A 24,886-nucleotide genomic window follows, 5' to 3' on the forward strand; every position below is an offset into this window, starting at 1 on the left:
ACAAGTCAACAGTGGCACAACAGAAGGGTGTATGTGCGTGTGTGTGTGTGTGTGTGTGTGTGTGTGTGTGTGTGTGTGTTCCCATACGCTCACCATGTCTTGAGAGTCACAGCGCTGGCAGTGGCAGGTGAAGTGGTACTGCTCCTCCAGCTGTCTCTGTCTGTCCACGGTCAGCGATACTGTCTCTATGTAACTTATGGTCAGCTGGAGACCAAGACACAGATTTATTTTTAGAGGTGATTTGGATAATTGTTTATTTTTTCTTTTTTTTTCTTTTTTTGCAAATTTACAGTTAAATGCAATTAAGCGTGGAGAGATAAATAGCAAAGACTTTAATGACGCTCATGCAAATTTGTGAACTTGTGTGTGGAGGGAAGAGACATTTAGAAAGAAAAAAAAAAGTGTATGTGTGTGTGTCCTGGCCATCTGGACCAGTCAGGAGGGACAGTGCAGTTTGTGACATCAGGGGAGTCTGTGCCAAGTTGGGATTTTTCAACATGCTTGTGTTCATATTTCACTTTCGCCTTTTTTAACACACTTTTACAAAACATGAAAGCAGAGCAAGTCCTCTGATATTTGTTATTACGTGTTGAAAAGGCTGAAAAAATGCTCAGAGGTTATTCCACTCTTGATTTATGTTTCATATTCAGCAAATCTGATCGGCTATCACTCCAATTGAAAAACACAGTACATAAAGCAGAAGCAACAGCAGATACAGTAAAAAACAAACGCAGTGCTGATAGGTGCAGAGTGAGTCGTATTGCTTGGCTATACCTCTTCTTTGGGACTGATATCCTGGACAGCCCTGAGGTGGAGTTTTGTTCCCTCAAACACCATCACACAGTTTGGCCTGCAGTCATGGTTTAATAGGGACAGACTGGGAGAGAGAGAGAGAGAAAGAAAGAAAGAAAGAGGAAGAGATTGGGAGGAGAAATAGAGAAGCGAGAAGGGAGAAAAGAGGGAGAGCAAGACGGGAAAATGGGAAATGGGAAGTTCAAGCAAAAATAGGGGAGACAGAAAAAGAAGGGATGGAGGAGAAAATGCATGGAGGAAAACGAAATAGCGTTAGTGGACAGGAGGAAGAAAAAGCGAGGAAGGGGAAGAAGGAAAGTAAGAAAGAGAAAGGGACACAGGAAAGGAGAAAGGGAGATCAGGGGTAAGTAGGGGACAGAGACAAAGAAATGTAACGTAAATGTAACTTATGATCACTGTTAAAGTTGACAAGTTATAAAGAATTCTACTAATCCTTCACTGGAACCATGCATGCATATGTGTGTGTGTGTGTGTGCGTGTGTGTGTGTCCCTAAACAGTGCTGAGTGACAGCTCTTCCTCTTGAGAGTCACACGGCCTCCACAGAATTACACATGACAAAAGTACAAAACATGACACTCCACTAATGGGACCCACTCAAATGACCACCTGTGGGTCCCGGGGACTCACTGCACTGAAAACCCTTCAACATCACTACACAGATGTTTAACTGGATTGTGACTGAACAGGACACTGCACTGTGACGATTTTATTGTCACCTCTGTGGAAAAAATCCTGGACAAGTCTTACAAGCAAGAGGCATTATCCAGCTGAAAAATAAAAATCAATTTCCAGATGGATGTGAGGCTGCACCTGAATACGATCAGATATCCCGTGGCATCCAAACACAGCTCCACTATTGGAGTGTGCCCAGTGTGTGCCATGAAAACACACCATCACACCACTAACACCGGCCTGCAGTGTTGGCACAGCACGACAGACGCTCTGACTCAACAACACAACAACAACACCCCGACTCTCGATGTGGAAAAGACAAAAGCTGGCTGTGGCCTTCAGGAAGGTGCAGGCTGACCGCTCCTCACTGCACGTCAGCGGCTTCACCACGGAGAGCCGGTGTGCACATCGCTGGCGACCTCGCTGTGTCCCGCAACACCAGCTCTCTGCGCCAGGACAGCGTGTGTGTTTTCCCCCTCAGTTCAGGCGCTATGATGTGTGGTTGAGCTGCATTTTAGCTCCATGTCTACAAGCAGCTCGAGTGTCTTCACCAGCTGCAGTACGTCTGGTATGGGAACTAAAATGCTTCAGATCATAAGACCTCGCAGCAGACAGAGAAAACGACAGGGTCTCTCAGCACACACACAGTCTCTGGCCTGCCGTCAAAGTAGAAGAAGACACAGCAGTTTACAAGCTGGCACTATCAGGCTGTGCAACAATTTCTTTCCCAAGGCTAAACACCACATACACACACACACACACACACACACACACACACAAACCCTCTCAAACCCTCCAGCTTTTTGTTGAAATATGTACACACATATCAATGAATTACAATAAATTTCAGCTTGAACTTGACAGGTGGTTTTCTTGTTAAAGGAACAGTTCAAAAAGTTCCCAAAACCGCTCCCAAAAAACGACTAGTGGGTCATTCCACGTCATTTCACCACCATCACCACTTTCCTGAAGGCCCAAACATGGTCGACCACAAAACCCGTGTAATTTTTTTTTTCCATTTTTGAGGTGCTGGCATGCCTACCAGTTATGATTCTGAGAAAGTAGGTGGAGGAGTATTATCGTACCAAATTTCAGTTTCCTATGTGGTGAAGTTCCTGAGATATTGACACCTGAAAATGGAGGAAAAATGAGGACGTGCCAAAATCGCACCAAAATCGACACATACCCCCCTCACTGAATTGGCCATATCTCAAAAAGTATCCATCCGAGCAAACTAAAATTTTACAGTGTGTCTATTGGATAAATAAGGAACAACTGGTGAATTTGGATGTCCTGAAAATTTGGTGAAATAACATGGAATGACCCTAGTGCAATCTATCCTTCCAGACAGCCTCTGTTTATATATCTGCCCTGTGTATCTATCCACCCCAAAGGAGTAAATAGTTCCTTTAATCATGTCGGCAAGCACATCTTCATCCGTGTTTTTTGCAGACTCAAACCTTAAAAATCGTTCGATAGCCCTTATCCTCCACTTCTGCTACACTGATTGAAGTTGATTTAACAGGTGAAATAAACCAGGGAGACTTTCATCTGCACTCAATTAGGCCTGTTTTTTACCTGTTTTTTTTTTTTTTTTTTTTTTTTTTACAATCTATACTGCATTTTAACAGCATTGTCACACTGTAAATACACACATTTGTCACAGTACAAATACATTAGGTAAAGGCAGAGTGGCAGGAGAGAGACACAGGTAGCGGATGACATGACAAAGGCTGTGAGTTAGATTTGAACGCCAGCGTGCCCACCTGTTCCGGGGCTTCTCAAATTACAGAAACTAATGTCAGCCGAAAAGGTAATTTGTGAGATTTGCATGGCAAAGTTCCCTCAAGATTAACAGCCATCAATCAGCTAGCGCAGCGTGACAGCAGTGGGCTGCCATGTCTCTCATCTCTGAATCCGCGGTGCAATTAGGAGGTTAAATATGGACTTGCCTGGCAACGTGACAACTCATGATGTGAAACCTACACACACAAGACCGCAGGCCTAAATTAAGCAAACAAACACACACACGTACACGCAAACACACAGATAATGCACGGTCCAATAAGACTAAATGAGTCCTCCACTTCTGTCATAACAAATGTCTGTCACTCTTCCTCCAGCTGTCCCTCTCTCTCTCTCTCTCTCTCTCTCTCTCACACACACCAACACACACAAAACAGGACATGATAGATACTCGGCTCCTGTCACAACAAAGCCTGTCCAAAGCCTCTCATTTTTCAAAATGTATAACAGATACAACACAGCCTCACACCCACACACACACACACACACAATTCGGCATCAAGACTCTGACGCGGAGCAAAAATGTTTCTATTAACACTCATTTGAGAATGTCACTGAATCACGGGAGGGTTTTCATTTTATATGTTTTAGCATCTTCAACTCCTCGCTGCAGTTTTATGATTAAATGAGAGGCCCATGCTGTCTTGAGCAGCATTTGTGACTTAAAATACCATAAACATTTGAATCACATGAACTTTCGTAGCCCGCCAGCGCCTCACTGTCCAGCAGCAAACATCGCTCTTCATCCTCTCAGCACTCAGCGCTGACCAGCAAATCAAAGTCCACCCCAGATTCACTCTCGTTGTGGAGCGAGCTTTGTCTCCTTGGTGTGTCGCCTGGTGGTTTTCTTGTTAAAGGAACGGTTCACCCCAAAATAAAACCTACTGCAATCTATCCTTTTAGGTAGCCTCTGTTTCCATGTCTGCCCTGTGTATCTATCTGCACAAAAAGAGTAAATTGTTCCTTTAATCACGTCTGCAAGCACATCGTCCTCTGTGTTTTTGCAGTCTCAAACCTCAAAAATCCTTCAAAATCAACTACACTGATTGAAGTGGCTTTAACAGGTGAAATAAACCAGGAGGACTTGCATCTTTCATCTCACTTAGTCAGTCTATTTCAGGAAAACATGATAATTAACACTACAAGGACTCACATAAATTTCTTCTTGATGAAAAACTGGTGAAATGGCGAGTGCAACGGCTAAAAACTTTGTGTGAGAGTGTGCATATGTGTGTCTGCATGCACTATGTATTGTGTTTATGTATATATGTGTACAAGAGCGGTAAGAATGTGTGTAGGTGAATGTGTTTGGGTGCATGTGTGTATCTGTATTTCTGTGTCAATGCGCACGTCTGTGTGTGTGTGTGTGTTTGCGCGTGCGTGTTTGTTTGTAGACCCATCAGTGAGCCCATGGCATTGTTCTACAGTGGCAGAGCTGCAGGTTGAATATCAATTAGAAATCAAGCCCTCCAAACGATGCTTTTATCTAATGGTGAGCGGCTCATTAGCATACTAATTAGATTAATTAACTAAACCACATCTCACATTAACAGTCACCGTGCACGCAAACCGAGACTCGCTGTTGACTCACAGGTTGGAATAGAAAGGGAGAAAAATGACGTGTATGTGTTTGCATGTGTGTGTTTATTTGTGTCCTTAAATGTGTGTGTGTGTGTGTGTGTGTGTGTGTGTGGGTACAGACGGGGAATACTAGAATACACAAATTAATGAGGGAAGGGGGTAAACACTCTCTATTTCCAACTGTCTCCTGCGTCAGAGAGTCTCAGCGTGTCTGCTTTTGTCTGTGCTTCATTATGAAGTACTTAGGTTAGTTTGGTTTGGTGAGGTTGGAGTTTTGTTTTGATTTTTTTTACTTTATTTTATGGTTTATTTGATATGAACTCATACAATGTACATAGACAGACTGAAAACAGCTATCCAAAGTATCACAGTGCTTGCAGTGGATGCTCATTTGCAAAACACCTGTCCTGAAAAGAGCTTTTGTGAACATCCCAGATTAAAAACAGATGCAGGGTTTGCATATAAACTGATGACCAGAATACAGGCAGTTACCCAAATAAAGAGGGATTTGAAAGCGCGGCTCATATTTTCAGCTGTGATTGTGATTTATTTTCAGCATCCCAGTGAGAGAACAGAGAAGAGACAGTGTCAGGAATTCTCCAAACTGGTAACTTGAGGAAGAAAACAAATAACAATTAAAACTGACTGCACAAAACCTTCACATTTTTTATTTATTTATCCTTTATTTAGCCAGGAGGGTCCCGTTGAGATGCAAGAGCTCCTCTTCCAGGGAGTCCTGCTACACGACATAAAGGAACTCCTGTATGTAGGTGCTTGTGCCCGGCTTTGGCTCGCTGTTCGAGTGTCTGTGTGAGTTTAAAAGTGTGTGTGTGTGAGTAGTCAACCTGTGCACGGAGAAGCATATTAATCAGATAAAGCAGTTGTGATTCGAGACTGTTTGGGGTTTTCTAAGTGTGGGACTCGCTCCGTCTCTCCCTCTCCACACCTCTCTGCCTGTCTGCCTTTATCTCTGCGCCTCACTCTCTCCAATTCTACATCTCCCTCTCATTTCCTCCAACACTCTGTCGGATGCTATCTCTGTTTGCTCACATATCTTTCTCTCTATCCACACACACACGGACACACAAATGCATACACACACACATACACGTACATACATGCACACTCACATGGATACAAGCCTCAGAGAGTGAAAAATATCTTCTCTCTGTGGCACAAAGTTTATGACTCCATATTGTTTACAGTTTGAAAGCGTCCCTAAAAATGTAAAGAAAATGATGACACACACACACACACACACACAACATTAGATATCGACAGCTCCCCATTGAAATGGACAGGGCTCTGGTCTTGTTGATTGTGATTCTTGGCGTTTCAAAGATGGCACCCAAATGCTGAGTCTCAGAACATTTTTTTTTTTAAATTCATTGTATCTCTACGATTATTTGGCTGTGACTGCAGCTGCCGTCACTGACTCATATTGGCTACTCCAAGGCAGTGTTAGAGGACATGGCTGATGAAGACAAGTGAAAAAAGAAGACTGTCTTATCAATTCAGGTTTACATCATCTTGCTCCCGATCAATGGCTTTGAGGTTAGGACAGATCTGAACAATGTAAAAATATGAAAAACAGAAAAATTAACAGAGAGCGAGAGAGGGGATGGAGGTTTGGGGATCGAGAGACAGAAAGAGAGACAAAGAGAGAGAAAGAGAGAGAAGGGGAAAGAGAGAGAGAGCAAAGGGGAAAAATAGAGGTGTGGGCTCATAAGAGTAATCCTCTCTCCTCAGCAAACCCCATGGTTGCTAGGCAACCCAAAATATCAATAGACAGGGCACAGTCCTGCAAACGGGTCCATCATTTATGGATGAGTTGCAACTCGCACACACACACACACACACACACACGATGGTTTGGCTAAGCCTTGGTAAAGCCACTGTGACCATCTGACATCTCAACACTGGCCAGATATACTGGCTGGGATACCTGTGGTGTGTGTGTGTGAGTGTGAGAGCATGTGTGTGCCTGTGTGTGTGCGTGTGTGTGCATGTGTGTGTATGTGTAGCCATGCTAACAACATGCACAGTGACAGGCCAAATCCCTCCCCATTCACCCAGGACTCAATACAGGGATTACAGTGCATACCGCCTTGCTGTGTGTGTGTGTGTGTGTGTGTGTGTGTGTGTGAATGTGTTTTACTCCCCCTTGCCAGACAAGAGTCAGATATCCGCTGGAGTCAAATCTCTCATTTCTCCTTTCTCTCTCTGTCTTTCAATGTTTTTCTCTCACTTTCTTCCTTCTCTCTGCTAAAAACATCATTATAATATCCAGTCAACATTCATTTTCAAGCATTTCACCTCACGGAAACCAGCCTCCCTTCTTCCTGCTTCTTCAAAGAGCTGTCAGGAAAAGAGCGGTGGGAGAGGGAGGGGCGTAGCTCTGGATAACGACACAGCCACAGAATATTTACATTTTGTGGCATTTTTGCCACATCTGAGATTTAACAGCAGAGAGAGACTGGAGGGAAGACAGAGACAGAGGAACTAGGAGAGAAAGGTCACAGGCGAGATTCAAACTAATGATGCACTGAGTTGTAGTTAACACACACACACACACATTATGTTTGTGTGTAGGACTGGGGTAATTATTTCAAAACCGTGTGTCTGACAACCAACTTTAGTTTAAAAACCCAGTTCCTCACTCAGTGGAACTGAAAGTCAAGATGGAGCTTGTCGGCAAACCCAACGCTACTTTGCCGATTTGGGTCTATTTTGGGTTTAAACCAAATGAAGATGGAGGACAAACCTTTCTAAATTAAACTACGGGAGAAATTTACAATTAAAGAAACAAAACAACAGTGCAGTAACTGTGCTGCCCTTTTTAGAAACGAAGCAACCATCTCTCCACACACCCAGGATGATTACTGTATACCAGGCAGCTACAGTGATTACCACAACTCTATTTATGTGTATGTGTGTGTGTGTGTGTGTGTGTGTGTGTGTGTGTGTGTGTCTGTTACCTTGGGTACAGCCCCACCCCAATCTCTTGCAGCTCTCCATCACTGATGGTGAAACAGTTACACGTCACCTAGAAGGAAAGAGACGGAGGAAAAGAAAAACAGGGAGAGAGAGAGAGAGAGAGAGAGAGAGAGATGATTTGTTAAATGGACTTCAGTGAACCCACAGCACCTTTCCTAATATGCTGTGAACATTTCGATATCCCCTTGGCGCTGCCTGCCCTGTGGTGAAGCACGGCTCTTGTTTTGCTTGCAGTTGCGTTTTGGAAACGCCTTAACAGGCTGTTACTGAGCCGGGCAAACTCATTCATTCACAGAATAAAAGCGTTTGGGGGAAAAAAAAAAATCAAAATAACCCTAATATTTTTCACAGACTGAGAGAATAAAAAAAAATGAACACTGAAGTCATTTTTATATTTTTCAGACTGATGAAGTGAAATATTTTTGATTTATTTTTTTGATGCACCTTCATTTTCATTTTTTGAAGTGAAATCACATGTATTTTTTTTTCTTGCTAGGGTCCCGTTGCTTCATGAGAATGGGTGAGAAGTAGGACGGAAGAGAAAGTGAAATGAAGTCGTACTTTTCTAAACTACTTTTCACGACACCGCCTCTGTCCGACAGATGGATGAAAGATTTCATCTGGAGAATGCATCAACGGGGCCGATGTGACAGCAAATCACCGCCCTCAGCGCATGAGAGAGGGATGACAGGAGGATAAAAAAGAAAGAAAAGACAAGAAAAAGCAAGAGAAGGAGTGAGATTAGGTTGTAGATTTAATGATATAGGTGAGCATCATTTCATACATACAATTTGTATAAGGTACTTCCACATATTAGAGTTATGTTTATTCGGTGTGCATGGATTTCGCAGCCAAAATGATAATTCTAGTGTGCTGTGTTATGCACACTGGTAGAAAACTGAAGCTTAGGAAACTGCAAAATCCTGTAACCCACTGCAGCACAGGGGGGCCTGCAGTGTTTTCAGGACCAAAATACTAAAAACAGTTGGAGGAATACAAAAATAACTCCCAAAGAAGACGAAGCCTGAGGTGGGTCAGCAAATGGAGAAAAATGTGAGACACTCTGATGTCAAAAAAATCATAAAAAAAGTGTTTATTACTGAATGAACCCTCCATTACCTTAACCCAGAGATTTCCAGCGGTCACAACGAGGCGAGTGGAAAAAAAACACAAGAGAGGCGGTAAAACGGCTCTTAAATTCCACACCATGCGGTAATCAGGGTGAAATGAAAACGTATCTCACAGATTGCATGAGCATAACTTGGGAGCTCGTTTTTTCTGAGTTGCAAGTTGTCTTGAACGCAGCATGTGCCTCCCTAATCTGTTGCCACACCTCAGTGGCTCTCTCGCTCTCTCTCCTCTGTGTGTGTGTGTGTGTGTGTGTGTGTCTGAGTGGAGACAGGTGTGCCAGAGTCAGAGCAGAGCCTCACCAGCTGCACCCGATCCTGCAATCTACCACGCCTGTACATTCCCAGCTCTACCACTTCCACTCCACCAGATCATATCTTCTGCTCCTGTCAGTCGATGCTTTGAGCGTCTCTGTTTTTGCGAGTTGCAAATTCTGATTCTTCCTGGTGTCTGCTCCCTGATCCTGTGTCTTCTCTCCCATGCAGACCCGTCTGCTCGGTTCTTGTTTGCCCTGTTCCTCAGTCTGGACTCAGCTCTCTGGATCTCACCTGGCTCGACAATTCATTACCCCTGCCACTCAGATATATTGCTTCGACATCAGTCCTGTCTCCCAGCCTCTGTGTTTGCACTTGGGCTCACCAGCTCCTCATAAAGCCGATGAACTGTTTTGGGCTGTGCCAGATGAAAGATGGTGAGAAACGTGGTGATATCTTTGGTCGTGGCCAGAGACAGCCCGGGACAAAATCCTGACAGTGTCTGAAATTTAGGATAACCATCTCACAATGTGACCGCTGCTATGACCCACGTCTACCAACCAACCAATAGGAATGCAGAATAAAATGATGCACTGATCAACATGACACTGACCTTAAACCCAGCGAGGGAGGTAAAATGAGCAAAACGAAATGTTTGGGCTTCTAATAAAGAAGAAAACGACCGAAACGAACGAGTCTTCTCCAGGGTCACAGGGGAACTGTAAGTTATTTTTGAACTCGGGCTTATTACATTTATGTGCTGCCCCTCAAGCACAGGGCACAGCCATGTCTTTAAAAACTTGACACTGAGGGGTCTAAAATGTTTTTTAATCAGTTCAATTTTGAGATGAATTTCCTCTGTTGCATTTCCACTCTGCAGGATGAGCCGAGCACAGCAGCTTCATTCCAGAAGGTAACACCTGACTCCTTTCTCCTCAATGCCGAAACTCCTCAGTGTCACTTTGTTTAATGCAGGTTCACAGAAGTCTATTTTATTTCATTCACAAAACAAATGAGTAACTCCAAAGAAATACTCAATGAAATATATGATTCCACATCGTCCCATAGAAATCTATCAAAAATTATTTCAGGGTTTCTGCAGGTTTCACCTGATAAAATTTAAGACTTTTTAAGACCTTTTTAAGACCATTATGAATGAAATTTAATACCTATGTCACAACATAAAAAACATAAATAATGCAGAGTCACAAAATTACTTTATTAACATCTCGGGCATTTGACATTTGTAGATGTTAAATCCGGATTTTTTGACCAGTGTGATCGCTCCGTATCGTGCTTGAAGACAGTACACTTCCCCCGCGCTGGCACGGTTGGAGGGGGTGTGCTTCAGCGCGGTACGGGCGCATACATGAGCACATGCACGCAGTGCACGGATGTAAATCATGCAACTTTCCTCCTGCCTCTACAAAAGTATTTAATTGTTTAATGCGTGCAGCGCGATTACCAGCAAATGGCAGCTTTGCGCAATCAATAATCAACCATGTTGCCTGTGTCATTGTCTGTTGTGCTGCTGCAACCGCGTATCAAAAGTCGGTATATAATGAAAGTAGCCTATGGCAGTCTGTGTGCGCGAAGATCCGGCAGACCTGGTGCCGGCCGGCAAACATCCCATGTCTGATTAAAAGGAACAAAAACGTCTTTTGGATGAAAGGAAGACAAAATGATAGCTAAAGTAAAACATTTACTTACTTTTACATGTTTCACTAAGTCCCCAGCTGTCGCATGCCCCATGAACTGGGATCCCAGGTATCTGGACTGCACCTCTCTGCCCTCCCAAAAACGTAGGTGCAGGTCCAGCTGTTTGCTTTTGGTGGTGTGGTTCAGACTTTCATCAAACATGAGCAGGAAGGGCCCGTTTACTTTTGAGATGAGCTCTCTTTTAATGAACTCCGCTAGTCCAAAGCGTGTAATATACCAAGTTTTGTCTTTCCCGCACCGAAATGTTTTTGCAATTTCAGAGTCCGGAAACATGGCCTGAAAAACCTACTATCACGTTATTAGTAACGCGATAGCACATTGATCCAATGAGCTATCGCGTTACTATCGTTGTAGTCATAATATAGTCACAGATATATATCTATGAATATAGTAATGAATTGTTTCGGGAGCTTTTCATCTAGCATTTGCAGTAGCTTTACCAATTTATAAAAATTAAGACCTGTTTAAAATTATTTAAGACGTAAATTCAGTGATTTAAGTCTTTTTAAGGCCTTAAAATTTGATTTTCTAATTTAAGACTTTTTTAGACTTTTTAAGACCCCGCGGAAACCCTGTATTTATATAATAAACATATCACAAATGTTTAAAACAAATATCAAATGCTATCACAAACATATTTTAATGTCCAAAGAATCAACAGCAAGTCAAGAACCTTCCATACCCCAATTACAAGGCCACACTTGAATTTAAAACCTAAACTTAACCGTAACAAATCTGAGTACTGTATATGTTGTGTGGACACATTATTCTGTAGTTTGCAGTTAACCATAATAATTTATACTAATATTAAAGTTTTTGAAAAATGATGTCTTTCTCTAAAAACAAAGATGAGCCTGTGTGAACCTCCCACGTCGCAGCATGGTGGTCCGCAGGATTTAAAGGACAGAAACTCCCGAATTTCTTAATGACAGAGGCGAGCTTACAGACGACAGTGCAGAAGGGATTTTAAAAGAGGGAGTTTCACTCGACTCCAGAGTTGGCACAGTATTAGTTTGAGTAATGAAGACGTCTGAAGAACAGAGAGAGAGAGAGAGAGAGAGAGAGAGAGAGAGAGAGAGAGAGAGAGAGAGAGAGAGAGAGAGAGAGAGAGAGAAATGATATTAAAAGCAAAAGAGCAAAACAAAAAAATAATAAATGAAAGCTAACAAAGAGCTGCTCCTGTCTTTGATCAGTCAGTGACTGAGTTAGCACAAGTAAACAGGTGTGTGTGTGTATGTGTGTGTGTGTGTGTGTGTGTGTGTGTGTGTGTGTGCATGCGCAGCAGAAAGCAGATAAATAATTGTAAGTTTCATAGCATTACTTGTCAGGCTGTCAGATGGGATGGGGGGAGAGAGAGAGAGAGAGAGAGAGACAGAGAGAGAGAGAGAGAGAGTCGGGCAGAGTGAGACAGGAAGATAGAAAAAAAAGAAAATTTACAGAGAGCAGCAGACAGGTGTTCACAATCCTCCAGATATTGCCACTGGCATCAGGATTCATCAAAATGATTTGATTTGAATCTGCTCCTGTGATAAACAGCACGAGAGTGAGGCCTCATGGGAAATGAAGTTTCATACCCTGACTATTCATCACAAAGTCGACAGGAGGGACTGCGATTACACACACACACATACACACACACACACACACACACACACCCCTAACATACATAAACACAAAACCTTTGACAAAATCTTTTACACTACACCCAGAAACTATATCACTTCTCTTACAAACAACACACACACACACACACACACACACACACACACAAAATCTTTCAATCTGCTCCCTCATCTCACACATGCTTCATTGCTATTCAGTTGCTACTATAGTCATCCATCAACTGTGCCATAAAGCATGCATAAAGACGGTGAGAGCAGAGAGAATACATTATAAGGCACCATAATACATTACATACAAATTACAATGCAATTCATCATTTTACACACAGAACAATAGTCTGGTTTCCCTGTAATTTTACAGAGGCTGGATTTTGGCTGCATCCTGTTTTTGTCCCAGTTTTGGTTCAGAATAAGGCCGTCACTCTGAAACTTTTGGCTTGTTACATGACAATTAAGTATTTTACTTATTTGTGTTTGTGGAAAAAAACTGTGCAAAACATTTTTTTATTTCATGTTTCTCTAGTTGTAACGCTGACCCCTCTGTTATGATTTCTGGAAAGCAATGTAAGAATAATGTTGTGTTGGACACTGTGCCACCGACCTGTGCTGAATATATTGTTAAAGTGCATGCATCCAGACACACACACACACACACACACACACACACACAGGAAGTGTGGATGAAGTGTGAGTGTGAATTTGTTAAAGCGTTCAAGTCTCCCGCACAGTTTTCACCTTATTAGGAAAAGACGGCCCTGGAGTGAGATGGAGGAAGAACAAATTTAAACAAACAGTGGTAGGGCACTTAGCTGGGCACGGACACCATTCACGCACACACACACACACACACACACACACACTGTCTCAAGGGATGAGAATCACTCTTGCAGAACATCCACATCTGCAGAGCCGCCTGGTGTACGCCTTTCGCATGCCAATAACACAGGCACGCGTGCACACATACACTCACCCAGACACACACACACACACACACACCACAGGCCTCTCTGATTTACACACACAAACAGCATACAAAAACATTATGAATCAATCTTTGTATGTCTGTGTCCATCTGCCTCACTCCTGTCTGTCTCTCTGCCTTTATCTGTCTCTCTGCTTCTCTCTCTCTCTTTGTGTGAAAGAAAAAATAAAAATAAAAATTCTCCATCTGAGGCAGTAATGCACATGATGTGGCTGGTGGCAGCCGGCATTAACCACCACATGGCCCTGAGGTTTAAAGCTCAAAGTACTTCATAGCTTGCCATCACACTCTTAAAAGTGCACTTTTGTTTCAGCGCTGCTCTTCTGTTTGTCACCAGGCGGGGCCATGTGAAGTTGGACCGGTGCAAATACAGAGGCTACGGTGTTGTTGTAGTACGTAGCCAGTTTGTGGGTGAATTTCTCTGACAAAATGGAGTGAATGGAGCATTTCCAGAAAGCAATACAGCAGAAATGCTCAGCGGCAGGTTCTTTACTGGGATTATGGGTTTGAATATGACACAGCTGTGCCTCGTAACACGGCCATAACCACACAGTAGTTAAGAACTAGGCGTTTATTGCATCTGTGCAAATGTTACAATGCACGCATAGTTTCTGGAAAAGGTTTTTCCAAAATGCTGCCAAAAAGTGAGAAACAACAAATGGGGAAGGCAAGGCTGATTGCTAATTTGGTCTCTAGATATCAGAAAACAATTTTTTTTGGTACCCCTGGTTTCATCACGCGGGGTGTATAAATATTAGTTTGTCCATTTGTTTGTTCAGTTTTTTTCCGTGTCCATCATGCTGCTGAACAAAGTTTTGACAAAACCTGGGTTAATGATGCAGGGGTGATGGAAGGACAGAGGCAGATGAGTGTGGTGAGCAGCTTGTGATGTGGAAAAAGATCAAAACAATCCTTCATCCAAAACATCAGCTGCTCCCGGGGGGAATTTCAGACAACAACAAAAAAAATGTTTTGCCTTCAGAATGATGATTATGTGTTTTATACAACAGGAATATGACCCGGCTGTAACGGGCTTAGATATCACAGATCTTAAATGGCTGTTCAATTATGTTTTGGGGAGGCAAACTGCCCTTTAGCCGATTTAAATACTTCAGTTCTGCTAAAAAACAAAATGTGCCTGTTAGTTCAGCCAAAAAAAAAAAAAAAAAAAAACGTGCACCCGCTTACCTCCATGACTGTAATGTGCACTGAATGTGTGTGTGGGTGGGGGTGTATTCCTGAAAGTGAGTAAAAGAAAGCAGCAAACAGAGAGAAACAGAAGGAGAGAGAGGAACGAGACATGACAGCCATACGATCAGTGCTTTTCCACTCAGGTGAACGAGACTGATCTTGATTTTTGTCTCTCGCCATCAAAAGTATCAATATGCGACCTATCTTTGAGACGCAAACCTTTGCTAGAATCACAAAACAGGACAAAAACAAGGATGGATGTGACGGCGGCGGCATCCCCATCCATCACTGCTCCAAGGAAAGAAAGGAAAACGGAAACATGGAGACGTGCGGGACGTAGATAACAAAAGCACTCACACTAGTATCGAATGGAGCTGGAGCCTGCACTGTGAATATCTGTGCGGCATTAAGTATTAATGGAGGGAGGGGTACATCACAATGATTTCAATCACATTTTGGAAACATGTATGTGTGGCATGTTTGTAAGTGGATGGATGGAGCTGTGGCGTCCTGTCATCTCATGTTTGAAGCATTTGATTGGTTTGTCCTATAATGTCATTTTAAAAACTTGCGATTGGACGGTTTATCTCTTTAATGTTGCTGGAATGAGCTCAATTACTGTCAGTCTGACAAAAACTACAAAGGCCACCAGATACAATCAAAGGCCATGGGTGTGTATGTGTGTGTGTGTGTGTGAGTGTGCGAGCTATTTGATGCTTTGATAAACAATTCATGACCTAATCAGGAATATGGTTCTTTTTATCTCTCAAAGTAAAAAGGGGGGGATAAAAATACCATAAATGCGGAATTACTGGAAAAAAAAAAAAAGAGAAAGCGCGACACAAAGCTAACTCCGCCGCATGTGCAGACGCAATCACACCTCTGTGGTGGTGTGTGATGTATCTGTCATTATTTCCCCTATTGTTCTCTCACTAAAATCTTTCTCAATCTCCCTCTTTGTCATCACCCTCATTCACTTTTTATCTTGCATCTTTCTCCTGATATATATATACGCTAAACTACAGCCACCCAGTCTTCCCTGCTCACAAACCTCCCCAAGTCTTGGATATATATATTATATCTGTCTTGCTATTGGCCTCTAAATAAAATGACCTGTAAATTAAGAAAGTGTCAACCTGAAATTATTTTCCAAAACCCACTACATGCCAATCTAAGTGGAGAAATGGGGAGGGAAAAAAAACTGACCCTGAACTGAAATTCATTCCCCTAGGGTAAGCAACTTCATTTTACTGTGACCATAACTCACTTCCAAGCAAACACACACGCACACACACATACACACAAACACACGCATAAACAACCTGCAGACCGCCAGAATTTGCTTTTCAGTGCTATAAGACGGAGAGGATGTTCATTTGAGGGGAGGGGAGGGGAGACAAAATAAGAGGGAGCCGTTTGGGAATACAAAATAGTGGAGAGCTCTGTATCTCAATTTTGGACTGCAACACAGATAGGCGCATACTGACAAAGAACAACACACACACACACACACACACACACACACACTCACACACTCACACACAAGCACTTCCCAAGAGTCTGTCTCTGTTTAAACAAGCGTGACAAAAGCTAACACACCTCACCAGGTGACTGTGAGGGGAGAAAGACAGACAGGGAGAGAGCGGGGGAGGAAAAGGAGGGAGGAGAAGAGAGAGGGGAGGGAGAGGGGAGTTGGGGGGTGGGGGAAGAGGAAACGGAGCAGTGTGGAGCAGGAGGAGGTAGCAGAGGAGGAGGGAGAGTGAGACGGCATGATACAGGGAGGCGAGGACGGAGGGAGGGGCGGACTGGAGCAGAAGTGTGTATAAACTCGTTAGTGAACTCGTTAGTAAAGTTGCTGAGCGTGAACGAGAGCAGGCGGGCTGAATTAGAGAGGTGCACCCTGGGAAAACATTGAGCGGAATATTGAGTGGAAGGACACAAGGGGGGAGAAACAGCTACGAGCCGTGTGAGGAGTTTTCTGAAAGAGCGGCTCAGGGGCCAAAAAACAGGCCGCAGGCGCCTTTCAAGCAAAATGCAAAGTTCTTGGGGAGATTAGCCTCTCTGTGAGATTAGGGTTAATCTGCAGAGAACATCAAAACTGTCCATGTCTCTGCACAGGGGACACCGATACAATACTAATGATACATGGGTCGTGATATGACTTTTATCACAATACACTGCAATACTGAAAACTCATCAACAGAGCTTAAAGGAACAGTTCACTCAAACTACTGCTATATGGTCCTTTAAATCCTCTCAGCATGGAGCACTGGAGTTCTGCTATCAACCAGCAGGACCAGATAAAGAACTACAGTATTAAGTAAACTAAACTCTTCTGTCGTGCAAAAAAATCATATATACTGTTTATACTGTATCTTTTATTATGGTCAAGATAAATACACCTTCTGTCTACAATACACTAGAAGACTTTGAAAAGACCTTTAAAAGACAATCTGTCACAGAGTTTTTAGTCCCAGAATAGAAGGTTTTGCAAAGCCTGGGGATCTCACAGGGACACTATTTGCAAGATTACAGGTGAGGTAATTTATTTTCCTAAGTGTCATGGGCTTACAAGACACAACAAAACAGACAGGAGTGAAAGAACAAATATAATATTATCTAATATAATAATATTCATAATCCTCATTCATGTCAAACAATGTCCAAATCAAATATGAATACAGACATCACAGCTCTAAAACATAACTTCGGCACATCTGAGGCACAGCCTGTGACTTTGACACGTTAAAACATAAAGCCTCCTCATGGACTGTTGAAAGGCATTTAGCACAAACTGAGCTGGAACATTTGGTCTGTCAACAGGAAATGAAGCCTGCGTTCAAAACAGGACGTGGTGCAGACGTTTTTAAGAAAAACCTGGAGATTATGATATAATGGACAACAGAACAAAGAGTGCACTTCATTTTCAACTTCTTTCAGGTCGCACAGGTCAGACGCACGCTTTCCACTGAACTAGACTGTCCAACAAATACTACAGAAATACTACAGGAGTACTACAGGAGAACTACAGTGATGCTTCTTCAGGTTATCAGTAACAGGTGAACTATGAGTAATACTGCTGTGTGTGTGTGTGTGTGTGTGTGTGTGTGAAATGACCTTCGTGAATACAGTCTGTACTTTCTGTAGTTTTCTCTGTGTGTGTGTGTGTGTGTGTGTGTGTGTGTGTGTGTCTGTGTCTGTGTGTGTAAAATGACCTTCAGGAATACAGTCTGTACTTTCTGTAGTTTTCTCTGTGTGTGTGTGTGTGTGTGTGTGTGTGTGTGTGTTTGGGGTGGTGTGGTGTGTACATGCAAACTAGCATTGATGCTTTTGTATTCATCTGTAAGCTTTGCCATCTGTGTGAATGAATGTTTTGCTGTTTTGCTCCATCTCTCTCTCTCTCTTTCTCTCTGTCTCTCTCTCTCTCTCGCTCTCTACCTCTCTCTGTCTCTCTCTCTCTCTCTCGCTCTCTCTCTCTCCTTGTGTTGCTGTGAGGGAGAGGCAGAGTAATATCTGTTAAGTGATAATCCCTTTGGACTGTATTCCATGTCTCCTTGCACATTAATGCTGACACACACACACACACACACACACATATACACACAGTTATGGAGCCCTGAGAGAGAGAATAATAGATGGAGAGAGACAGAGGGCAGAAGAGAAACATATTTTATTGAGTCTAACCATTTTTACAGCTGGAAACAGTCTTAACATCTTTGGAGGAGACCTGCAGGGCCATGGGCTTAAAGCTTACACCATTTTTACATAAAAAAAAAAAAACACGTTCCCAAAAAAAGATCTTTACACTGCAGTACTTACATGACTGGACATAAATCATCCTGATTGATGTCACATATAGTAAATACATTACATACAAGATGTTTTGGAGTGTGTGTGTGTGTGTGTGCATTCTTTTTCTAAAGAGCATGCTCAGAAAACAAACAAACTTTTGAGTGATAAGGACTTCTGAAATGGAATGTGTGAGATGTGTTTGTTCACAAGTGTGCGCACAGCATGCACACACACACACGCATACACACAAATTCCCCTTTCTCATTCTCACAGGTACACACACCATTAGCCCCAGGCTGTGTGTAATCGAACAGGAGATTGCGTCCTCCTCTCTAATGACTCATTTCCACTTTGATACCCAATCATCTCTGAGAGAAATAGAAAAGAACGCCATCATGTGTTTTTGTCAAGTTGGCACATTCTCAGCTGATGAGCTTGTCAGCAGCTCACACACACACACACACACACACCATCCATCCACACTATATATTCAGCCGCAAGCATGCATATATGAAAGAACACTATAGAATACTATATGTAGCACATATATCACAGACACAGAGGCACACATGCTCGCTATCTTTGTTTCACACACACATATACACACACACACACACACACACACACACTTTATATGTGGCACACACAACTTTATATGTTCTTGGCTGCACTCCACGGTGTATTAGGTCTTAACATTACATCTGTATAACATCTCTGCTGGAATTTATAGACCCATATGTTTGTGCACGACTCGCCGAGCGACATTCCAGTTGTGCATGTGTACAGCTAATGGAAACATTGTGTGTGCGTGTATGTGTGTATGTGTGTGTGTGCGTGCATGCTGCCTCCCACAAACACTAGGTCTGCCTTAAATCTCTCCTGAGTTAAAACCTCCCTTGGCTATTTTTACTTCTTTTCCCCACTGAGAGGCATTCTGTAAATAAGAATTTGCTTTTAATTAACTGAACTGTTAGAATACAGCACTGATGGCATGTGCAGTGATGAGCGGGTCAGCGCTAAGTTCGCCCGCATCAGCAACTCACCCGACATCAACCACCTGACATGGTGGTTCATTTAATAAAAGACATGAGCCTGCTTGCTAAACCCTGCATAACCCTGGGATGAATATTCATCTGTATGGTACTTAATATTATTGTTATTATTTTTCAGCTACAACCCACCCGCAGAACTTTGTTTTGCTGACCCATAATCGCCCAAACCTGCAGTGTACTCAGTCAGTCTGCAAACCACTAGTACTCATCATTCTGTGAATAAAAGAATTTGTCAAAAAACTCTTCCTCATCTTTTTGCTATTTTTTTATCTGTTTATCATTTAATAAAACCTATAAATACAATAAATAACAATAATGATGATGATTAGGAAAAGGAAAAAGAGCAAGTTGAGTTCTCCCTTGCATAACATCGGTATATCTTACATCATCGGTATATCTTACATTTTCAACATTTAAACATCTCATATTCTTAGGTTAGTTTATTGTATATACTTAGCCCTTACTGTCTTTAGTGTATATATTTCGTATATTTAGTCTCTATTGTATATACTTTTAATTTTAATTTTATTTTATGTTTTTTTATTGATGATGCTGCTGTAACGTGTGAATTTCCCAGTTTGGGATCAATAAAGTATACCTATCTATCTATCTATCTATCTAACGACCTCCACTGATGTGCCATTTAGCAAGGCACCAAACCAGTGTTGGAATTTAGCACCAAACTCACCAGCCAAATGCTGGTCAATTTGCTTAACCTAACAACCACCATGGCAGGTAAATAAAAGTAGCACAACAGAGCAATTTGTGACCTCAAACAAAGCAGACTGAATTGCGAGTCTGGCGCTGGAGTCTACATCAAGATTTAGCGAATTCAGTGAAGTTCTACAAATGACCTGTGGAGGGCAGCGACACGTCTTTGCGGTGTGGAGGTCTGCCACAGATTTCATCAGAAGAAGAATCGTGACTCTGCTTGGTTCATTGGGACGCTTTAATGATTAGACACAGAAAAACAATGAGGCATAGCAGGGTTTAAGAGGTCTTGAGTGTGTGTGTGTGTGTGTGTGCGCTGTGTGTTTATGAGACCGAGAGAGAATGCCAGTATCTTCCTTAAAACTTTAAATATTTACCTAATGAAATAACATGGCCTATTGCTCGAAAATTGTAGATGTTCATTAGTTATACTTTTTTTTTCACATGCAGTCGCACACTGCTGGTTAAAACAAAAAGTGGCTGTCAAAGCAAATAGCACGGCTGGTAGATTTTTGGACAAAAAGGTTAATTTCCAACCCTGCACCCAACCCCCACCTGAACCCGTGAAGCTGCACAAGCCTCAACAGCAACCACCTTCTCCATCATGTATAAATGATCCGACTGATCAATCACACATCAGACAACTGTAAAAATATAACCTGGGTCAGCACTCCTCTGATCTCTACATCATGTAGCCATGAAACACTGACGTATGGCCGACGAAAACGTCAGCTCAACATGACAACAAACACATAATTGCAGTTTGCAGCGAGGTGACACTGCGGCAAAGTGTTAGTGCCAATCATCATCACCCACCGTCTGGCGTTACTGTCATGGGAGACGGGTTTTGTTTGGTTTCCATAAAGGCAGTAGAAACAGAAGAGCACATACAGCACCATCTTATTCCTATAAACACGGTCAAATAACGTTGATTTTAAACCCTCAAAAAGCTCTGGTGCGGCTGCTCGGGCTGCAGCAGCGGTAGTGATGGCGTCACTCTGTGGTATTTAAGTGTGTAATGGTTTGAGTGTGAAGCAATTTGTGGATCTGTCAGTCCTCCTTGGGTAAAGGTTACCCGCCATGTCAGGCTATTGATCATTGCTGGCATGACCTACGAACCGACCTGTACACACCAATGTACTAATCAGGGCCTGCTGACTGATCAGCCACATGATCTTTGGTAATGTGACTGTGCACGCCCTCCTCTCAGCCTCCTGCTGCGCTCTAGCCATCCCATCATACCTTGCAACATGGCCTCTGACCCTTTGCTCTTTAACAAACTGACTGATTTACAACACATGGCTGCACACGCAAACTCAGACATGCTGTATGTACAAACACACACACAGTAATTCTTGCCCACAGCTCTGCAGCACATCCAGTATAACAGCTGCTTATATGACCTGAGAGGTCAATCTGTTCTTTCTGCTGTTTCTCTGCACCTTTGTTTACTGTTTTTCTGCATTTACCTTTTCCTCATCTCTGTTTCTACCTGTTTCTTTATGTCTTTGTCCTTAAGCTTTGTCCTTAAGCAGTAAGATTTAAGGGGAGGGTAACATCTATCCCTCATCCATTCTTCTAGCCACAGAAAAAGGAAGTAAAGCAATAAGGCAAGAGTGAAGTAAAGCGAATCGGAGACAGTTTGGTGCAGGTGAAAGGGGAGGAACGAGGCTGGGCAAGATAAAAAAGCAGAGCAGGTTATTGTTTTCAGAGCAGCATTCTTTGCAGGGAATCGCTTTTCACTGCATGACCGCCCAGCCGTGCTCTGATTCAAAGGATGTTTCACGGGGGAATAGTGATTTCTCCTTCAACTCTGAAGGCAGCAGTCAGTCAGCCCTGATTGGTTTTTCCTCCGTCCCTTTGCTGCACTCATAATTTGCTTCTCACATGTCAACCCTTCTCCTTCTGTAATCTGTGTGCAAAGGCAAACAAAGGAAACTGGATATACACGGGAACCTTCAACCAAGTTTTGAATGCCGCAGGTGTAGGTAACCGAGGTTGGCACTTTATGGATTTTTTTCCCCCCTCTTTAGTTCAACTTGGCATTGGTTAAAACAAAACAGAAGCAATACGCGTACAAAGTTCTGGTGGATATGCAAGAACGGCACAGCAGTGACAACACAATTCACTGAATGGAGATGGCACTTTGCTTTATTTTGGGCATGTAAAATCTGTTAAAAAAAAAAAAAAGAAAAAGAAAAAGAAAAGAAAAGAAAAGAAAAATGAAACCCATATTCAACAGAAACAGCTGAAAATGCATCACTTTTTGAATTAAGGCATGAAAATGGAGTTGTATTCTATTCAAATCCAAAAAGGAAACCATTCGATCCGAGAGTGGCACAGATAAAAATACCTGCACTGCTTGGCCAGTGCATTTTAAGTGGATGCCACCTGAAGAGAACTGCGTCCCCTTGAAATACACTGTCCAAGTGTGCCTGCACTGTATGGCTTGTTTACTGTTCTATGTCCCTCGTACAAATTTTTATATGTTTTTCATGCATTACAAGTAGTTCCCCTCTGTTTATCTTTCTAGTATTTTGCCTTCTGGGAGGCCCTATGCCCTTCTCTTCACCCTACATGGTTGCAAATAAAATCTGACCTTACAGCAGTTTTAGTTCATACTGTTATTGAGATTATGGTTTGTGTATGTATCAGTCCCAGCGCTGAAATATATAGTGCTGCCCTCTCTTTTGTTTTCTGTGCCCTTTATTTTCTTTTCCCTGATTTTAGTTTGCGCTCCCTTGAAGCACTTTCACAATAAAATCTGTTAGCATTTTTGAATGATTCCAGATGGGATGCTGCGTCACACAAAAATATTTTCCCTCCCTGTTTGTCTCACTGGCAGACTGTTACTGGGGAAGACGAAATGAAGCTGCACCAGAAGGAAAACGATGTGTTAGGACACAGGTCTGACATGCTGAGCAGCGCTGAGTGCGGTGTGTGTCTGTGTGCTTGTAACACAGAGATACCAGGATTCAAAGCCAGACTAAGTTCAGCCCAAACATGCAATGCTCCAATTCTTTTATACAAATAAAACAGTGGAGACACAGAGAAAGTTGTTTACCCCATCAATGGTGACAAGCTCCTATCTTGTCCTAATTTGGCAACCAACCATATCACTGTGTGTGTGTGTGTGTGTGTGTGTGTGTGTAGAGGTTTGTGTGTGGTATACACTGTGTGTGACAGACAGAACAATGGGAAAAAAGTGAATATGCAATTTTGAGAGAAAAAGGGTGTGTGTCATAAATATATCCTAAAATACCCCATAGTAGGTGTCCATGTGTGTATGAGTTTGTAATATGTACAGGTGTCTGTGTGTGTATGTATGTATGCTTTGTGTGTGTGTGTGTGTGTGTGTGTGGATGAGACAGGAGACAGAGCATAGAGAGTTATGTCGGCTACATGATCAGATAATAGTACCGGTTCATGTCCTGGCGCAAGCACACACACACACACACACACACACACACACACACACACACACACACACACACACACACACACACAACTAAAAACTGCACCAAGTTAAGCAAATAGAAAACAGAGCCTCCATTCTCGATGAAACCCGGGCGTGTGCAGAGCTCACTGGGGCTGATGATGTCAGGGGACTGCAGGGGATTTCTGAAATATCTTCAGAGGACTCTTGAGACTCTCTAAAAAGGCAATCAGCAAAACCCTCCTTTGATTTGGCACTTTATTTTTTTAAAGATCACTTGGAAATCAAACAGTGCCGCCAGTACTGTGATGTTTTTTTCATTCTTTCGTTTTTCTGTTGATGAAGTTGTAGTTTCTGTCGCTGCCAGTCATTTCTTTCCTCAAACATGTGGTTGTCGCTGCTCATTGGCTGCAATTCCAAACAAAGCACAACTGGAAATGTATTGTTTCATCAATCGGCTATAGAAAATAGCACAGCAGACTTTTGGCCATTTAGTTATATGAGGATGTAATGGATTACTACTTCAGGCTGGTCAGATGGACCATAAACACAAACATAAACTAAAATAAATATGATAATAAAGGGACAACTGTCAGTGGCAGTAATCTCAGTGTGATGTTTGGGGCCTTCCAAACTAAGAAATCACTTTGGTCATTTTCTGGGTTACAAGCAACGCAAAGAAATCTAACTTTCAATTCACATGGCTGCCTATAGCACCCATCCAGAGGCCCTGCTTCCAGATCCCAAACAAAGACCATGGGAAAGGAAGTAAGAGAAATGCATCTCTGCATGTAACACACACACACACACACACACACACACACACACACACACACATGCACATGAATCGTGAAGTTATGTAGCAAGCAACTGACCGGATCAATTCGTCAGGATTTGACAGACAGAAAGGAAGAGGAAAAGAGGGACAGAGAGCAAGCCGGGGAAAAGTGAACAAAACAGCTAAAGATGAAGACAGTTGAGTCTTATGTATGAAAAATGAAAATAAAACAGATTTATCAGATAATGTTAATGTAATGATCTATTTACACTGGCAAATGTTGACAATGCCAGTCATTTGCCAGAAGATGTAAAAAGTGTTTGACTTCAGTCAAGTCTGCCATCTGTATTC

The 24,886-nt window shown here is 42.5% G+C and overlaps 1 protein-coding gene across 1 annotated transcript in view; it reads right to left on the bottom strand.

Annotated features, from left to right (window-relative positions):
* smyd3 (SET and MYND domain containing 3) overlaps nt 1–24,886 on the bottom strand; it is a 113,422-nt gene that overhangs the window by 18,604 nt on the left and 69,932 nt on the right. The window contains exons 6-8 of the mRNA XM_030048714.1: nt 7,852–7,919; nt 775–877; nt 94–204 (exon numbers count right to left, since the gene is read on the bottom strand). Coding sequence (XP_029904574.1) covers nt 94–204; nt 775–877; nt 7,852–7,919 — 282 coding nt within the window. The remainder of the gene's footprint in view (nt 1–93; nt 205–774; nt 878–7,851; nt 7,920–24,886) is intronic.

This window comes from Myripristis murdjan, chromosome 3 (assembly GCF_902150065.1).
Source record: "Myripristis murdjan chromosome 3, fMyrMur1.1, whole genome shotgun sequence".
In the NCBI taxonomy this organism is placed as follows: Eukaryota; Metazoa; Chordata; class Actinopteri; order Holocentriformes; family Holocentridae; genus Myripristis; species Myripristis murdjan.